Source organism: Dermacentor albipictus, chromosome 1 (genome assembly GCF_038994185.2).
Source record: "Dermacentor albipictus isolate Rhodes 1998 colony chromosome 1, USDA_Dalb.pri_finalv2, whole genome shotgun sequence".
NCBI lineage: Eukaryota > Metazoa > Arthropoda > Arachnida > Ixodida > Ixodidae > Dermacentor > Dermacentor albipictus.
The window spans coordinates 479591134-479597133 of NC_091821.1; the positions used below are offsets into that span (position 1 = coordinate 479591134).

Here is a 6000-nt window from a genome sequence, read left to right on the forward strand (position 1 = left end):
GCGGTTTTTCTGGGCACACAAGTGGCCGCTTTTCCGTCTTTCTTTTGCGTGTGTGTGTCAATCCGCATACTACGGCCAACACGCTTCATACAAATTTGTTCTCATGCTATGAGCAGGTAGTATATAATTAAAAACAAAAATTTCCGGCTCATAACAGTGCATCGACGAAGCAGGCAGTAACCGGCCGGCTCTCCCTTTGATGGGTGCCTCCATGTTACCCTCTGCAATGTGTCCTTACGTGCGTTCGTCTTCGACGGAAATAAGGAAATAGCGTGTGCTTTAAATATTAACTATTTCACATAAAAATATTTGACCAGCGACGCTGGCTCATTAAAGACGTTCACATGTAGCTCACGAAGAGCAAACTCGAACCCAAGCGCATAGAATCTATTCCTTACCTAAGGAAGGTGTTCCTTTCTTGAGGACGGGTGGAGGGAGCTTTCCCAATAAATTTGTTTCGCCCATGTGGATTATAGGTTACAGAACTTCACGTAAGGTTAGGAAGCGGCCCATGGAGAGGAAAGTTTCGAAATTGGGCCTTAAGTGTAGTCTTCTAAAAAATAAACTGATATCGTCAGCGCGTACAGGCGGACACCATCAACTGAATAAATATAAAGAACTAAATTTTCGTACTATGGTATGACGCTGCTAAGCACGAGGTCGCGGGATCGATCGGGTCCTAAGATTCCCTTGAGGGCAAATCTATTCCGAAGTTGCCCACTACGGCGTGCCTCATAATCAAGTCGTGCCTCTGGCACGTACTAACACCACAATTCAATTCAATTTCGCAATTTTTGTTCAAGAACAAGAAGTAATTTTGCAATGTGATTCAGACAATGAAACAATTATTAAAGGTAGATAAACGCCAACAAAAGTAAGTTTTTTTGTAATATTTAGTAATATGTTTTGCGCCAGAAAACTTGTTTTTGCAGTGTACGACTTCCTTTACTCCGGCTAAAATGAAGTTCTTGCCTTGTCTGGCTGGCCGTACCTACGCGCAAAATCACTTACCAGAAATATAATAGGCCATGTAACATATTTTCACATCCTCCTCAGTAAATAATGGCAACTCATATATCTTCCCACTGCTTGGGAATAGTTTGCGTTAGAGCAAACTATTAAATATACATCATTTTCTTAATTTTAGGCACATCTTTTTAGGTAGTCTGTGATGTATACTAGTGCCAATTCGGCCCCTTTGGGCGGCTCACTGACTGAAGCAGACAATACTTGCATAAGAAATCGCCATATTCACGAGTGTAACACTAACGACTCGTAATTTATTTGTTTAAATTCTTCCAGAAATTCCGGATGCACAGGTAGTTCCAGGATCTCCGCCCCGAAGGCGTACTACGAAATGAGCTCAAGCTTGTTTTGTTCAGGAGCGAGCGAGCGATGCTTTTGAAGAACTTGTCCCAGGGATAGCAGTGTATGTCGTAGCCTACATCGCCACTTTGATTGAGTAGTTGACGCTAACGCCTCGCGATTTTTGCTATGCAGACGATAATGCGACTGCTTCCGAACGTATTATATAATGGGAATATTTATCAGAATAATTAGGATTGTTATCGCTAGCCTCTGATCATCACAATTACAAGAGTATGATTGCTCTGTATGCGGCAAGTAATCCGCTTAACATCATATTTAAACAAGAGTGACGACATGCGCATCATATAACGGTACAAACCGTATAAACAGCGATTATGTACTTTTCAGGGTGATATAAACGTCTTGTACTGCTGAGACTTGTCGAAAGCATTGCTATGTTTAACAAAGAGCAATGTAACACCTAGGGCGATGTCTGTTACGTACTGGGTCTGGCTCCATCCGTGAAAGGAATTCATCTGTTGGTGTCAAAAGACAGACCGAGTTTATTTTCTACAATAGACTCAGGCTACAGCCTCATGTGTTCGAGGGGCCAAACGTTCGGCCCCTGTCCGGTGGCCGAGACAATGGGAGCAACGGAAGATTCTCGGAACACGACGCGGGGTGGGCAGCAACGCTGCCCGTTGCTGCCGCGCTAGTACTTCCTCCAGCTGAGGAGCGGTGGTGCGTCGCTTTTACACCACGCCTTAAACTCGGAAGCAATTACCAGGACGTTGAAGAGCAAGCGAGAAAGCAATCATTCGTCCGTACAACATTGCTATCGATGCGATGGCGTATACCATCCTGAAACATGCAAATTCAAGACAGACGTGTGGCGTTTCTGCTCCACGAAAGGTGACGTCGAGGGTATCTGCATTTCGACAAAAAACAAGGACCCACACTCCGGCAATAAGCAGAAGCAAACAAGCAGTAAGTGGCGCACAGTGCCAACCTACTACTTGCCAGTGAATCCTGCTACGAGCTGCACGCAGTGAGTGCACGAACACAATCTCCTAAGTTCCTCGTAGACGTGAAAGTGGAGATGAAGCCGCCTCAGTTTGAGGTGGACACAGGTGAGGCTTGCTCCCTGATAAGAGAGGTCGCACACTACAGAACGGGAAAGAAAAACTCTCCCCGACATTCCAGCGAGACGATCGACTTGAGCACATGGTCAAGTGAAGAGCTACGCGTCCTGGGCTTCGCGCAAGCTCATGTGAGGTTCAGATCAAAGGACTATGTGCTACCGTTGTTGGTGATGAAGGGCACCGGGTGCGTCTCCAAGGAAGAGATTGGTTCTCGGCACTTCAGATTCAGGTGAATGGGATCAACCACGTGGGAGAGCCAGCGCCGGAGAATACAGAGGTCCTAGAACACCCATATATCTTCACGGAAGACATCGGCAGCTATACAGGTCCTTGGGTTCACCTGGAATTTGAAGACTACGTCACGCTGGAATTTTGCAAGGCTCGTCCGGATCAGCTGGTGCTGCAAGGGCGAATGGATGACGAAATTGATCGTCTACAGCACCCTGGCATCCTAGAAACGACCCAGCATACCGAATAGGCAGCCCCATTGGTCCTCGTTCGGAAGAACAACGGTTTACTCAGTGTATGCGGTGACTACAGGTGCACTCTCAACACAGCAGCGAAGAAGGAATCTACCAGCTACCAACTACAAATGAAGTGTTCGCAAAGCTACGTGTGGAACCGTTTTCTCAACGTTGTATCTATATCAAGTATATCAGCAACTGAAGGCTGACCACGAAACAGTAGAACTGCTCACAGTGAACACCACAAAACGACTGTTCGAGGTAAAATGCCTCCCGTTCGGGATTTCCGCAGCACCGGCTATCTTTCAGCACATGATGAAGACAACGTTGTCTGGAATTCCAGGGGTAAGTGTTCCTTGACGACATTATTGTCAGTGGGAAAGGCGCAAATCGGCAAGCACAGCGTCTAATTCAGGTTCTGTGGATGCTGAGAAAGGCCTATGCCTCGAGAAAGAAAAGTAAAACTTCGGAATCACTTCACATGAGTCTCTGGGGCATCGAATTGACGCCAATGGTGTTCACACAACAGAAAACAAGGTTGAGGCTATACTTTAGGCGCCTTAACAATCTGACAGGGCATCCCTAAGGGCCTTTCTGGGCCGTTTCACTTTACGACCGCTTTTTAGAGAGCGGAGCGATTGTAGTGGGGTGGAATTTCATAGGGCCGTAGAGAATAGCACGCCCTGCAGGTGGGAGAGCAAGCATCAAGCGCTTTTAAAAGGCTTAAACAGACGATCCACGCATCTACAGTAATCGCTCACTACGACGAGACGGGGCCCCTTCTCTTGTCCGGGGACGCATCGCCGTATGGCGTCGGTGCCGCCCTCGTTCAGGAAGACGCTCTTGGCCGAGAAGCGCCCACAGCTTTCGCTTTGCAAACTCTCCATAGGAAACGCCGAAAAGAACTACTCCCAGCTCGATAAAGATTTTGCAGTATCTACAGCACCAGTCGTTTTCATAAATACATCTCTGGCCAGCACGTGATCATAAGAACGGATCCTCAGCCGTTGACTGGATGGGTGAAACAAAGCAGGTACCCAGCGTCTTTTCCCTAAGGATGACGCAACGGTGCCTTAAATTATCAATGCAGGAATACAAATCATTCGCGAGTGCTACTTGGAATCGGTTGGCACAGGACAGGGGTAATTGGAGATCGCAGAGAGGGGCCTTCGTCTTGCAGTGGACATAAAACAGGCTGATAATGATGATGATGATTAGCAATTGGTGTAGGGGACTGGCCGACTGCAGCGAAATGCGGCCGCTCTCAGCAGACTTCCGCTACAGGCACAAATTAATTAGCCTTATTCCCCGGGAGACATGCTCATGTTGCCGAGCACGCCCAGTTTCGACCTTTCACCCCGTCAACGCGGGCGAATGACGGAAGAGGACTCGGGTTTGTCTGGAATCGTGGAGGCTGTCTCAAACGGTGAAGTTAATAAGCTGTGCAAGGATCAGTTTTCATTGTACAAGAGACTTGGGACACAGTTTTCAGCGCAGGAGGGGTGCCTTGTCTCTAGAGACTCTCGGGTGCTAATTTCAACAAGGGCAATAAATTACCTTCTTGAACTTGCACATGTAAACAACCGCAGAATTCTGGCCGTGAAGGCATGCGCATGAAGTCACATTTGGTCGCCAGACGCTGTCGCAGATATCGAAAGGCTTCTTAAAAGCTGCGCAACTTGTTGCCAACAAGTTGACAACGTTGGGGAACGCAAACGTTCCCCAACGCCTCGGGACTAGAGATGCAAAATTTTCGGAAATTTTGAGCAATCGGAAAAAAACCTGTTTCTTTTACGTTTTTTCCCGAAATTTGCGAGAAATGGAAAATAACAAATTTTCTTTAGCATATGGCAGTAGTTTCTTGCCAAATGTCCAAAGCCATAACTCTCACTATGTAAATAACTGAAGTGAAATGCTTTCTGCCTTTTCACAAACGAATGCAGGGTTTAACAGATGGAAGGTAGACCAGAAGTATCACCGTGAACGCGTTCGGTTCTCTGTGAATCGATGCGGCTTCCTAGAATTGTTACGGCAGTTCAAACAAGGAACAAAGAACACTGAAATGTCACTTCTATGGCTATTTCGTCGTGGCTTCGACTATGGAAACATTGATCAAGATGGTAAAACGATGAAGTTCTACCTCTTATTGAGAGTCAGTATCACTGGCTTCATCTGTAGCATTCTTCATTATGTTGAGATGTGCGTGAACAAAAACAAGCTTTTGCACCGTTTCATTACGCAGCCTGTTCCTACGCAGAGTATGAATGTTGGCGAAGTCGGACCAGTTCCGCTCACAAGCAGCTGATGATGGTGGAATCTGTAAAATGTTTCGAGCCAGAGGCATCACTGTTTTACTCGTGCAGATTCCCTCCCACCAGGTTGAAAGAGGCATGTGGTTAGCAGGAGCCCACATTCCGGACCTTGACCATATGCCTGAATTGGTCCTGTATTCTGCCACATCGGAGTACACTTTTCCAACTTCTAGGTTCATGTGCGTAATGCGCTCCGAGATCCAGTCAAACGCAGACAAGACTTCTTCGTCAGTCAGACTTTTCCCCTTGTATATTGGGTCAAGTAGGTTTGCTGCACAGTGCACGCGATTAACTCGAAACACTTTGCGTGTCTTTAAGGCTTTTTCAGCTAGATCCCGTTCACTCTGCGAAAGAACAGAGCGCTGCAAATTCGAGTGAATCTCCTCCGCTAGATTGTGAAAAAAGTTTGTGACGTCGGACAACAGGGCCCCGTCACCTTCTACAGCTTCGATAGCCTTTGCGATGGGTTCCAGCAGAGTATGGCATGATTTCAATGCGACCCAGAGCTCTTCTTCGTCCAGAACGACCAGACTAAGAGTCTTGTCGAACTTCAAGTTTTCCATTATAGCTATTTCCTGCAAGACCTTGTTTTTCAAGAGGCTTTCAAAGGAGAGACAGACACCACTTCACCTTGTCTTGCTTGGAAGCTTCAGGCTGCAGCTCACTTTCGCCGTACTTCGATTCCTGCATTTCCTTGAATGTGGCCAACACCACGTGGTTTTTTTTCACGTATACGATTATATCTTTCGCCTGCTTGTTCACATCGTGGATTGT

At 46.7% G+C, this 6000-nt stretch overlaps 1 protein-coding gene across 1 annotated transcript; it reads right to left on the minus strand.

Moving 5' to 3' along the window:
* Positions 1 to 5057: 5057 nt before the first annotated feature.
* LOC139054548 (uncharacterized) lies at positions 5058 to 5789 on the minus strand. The gene has a single exon (XM_070531660.1). The coding sequence runs from the start codon at positions 5787 to 5789 to the stop codon at positions 5058 to 5060; it is 732 nt and encodes a 243-aa protein (XP_070387761.1).
* Between the last annotated feature and the right edge of the window lie 211 nt (positions 5790 to 6000).

Excerpts from the sequence above, each read along its gene's own strand:
- LOC139054548 (XM_070531660.1), bottom strand. The coding sequence starts at position 5,789 with ATGGAAAACTTGAAGTTCGACAAGACTCTTAGTCTGGTCGTTCTGGAC.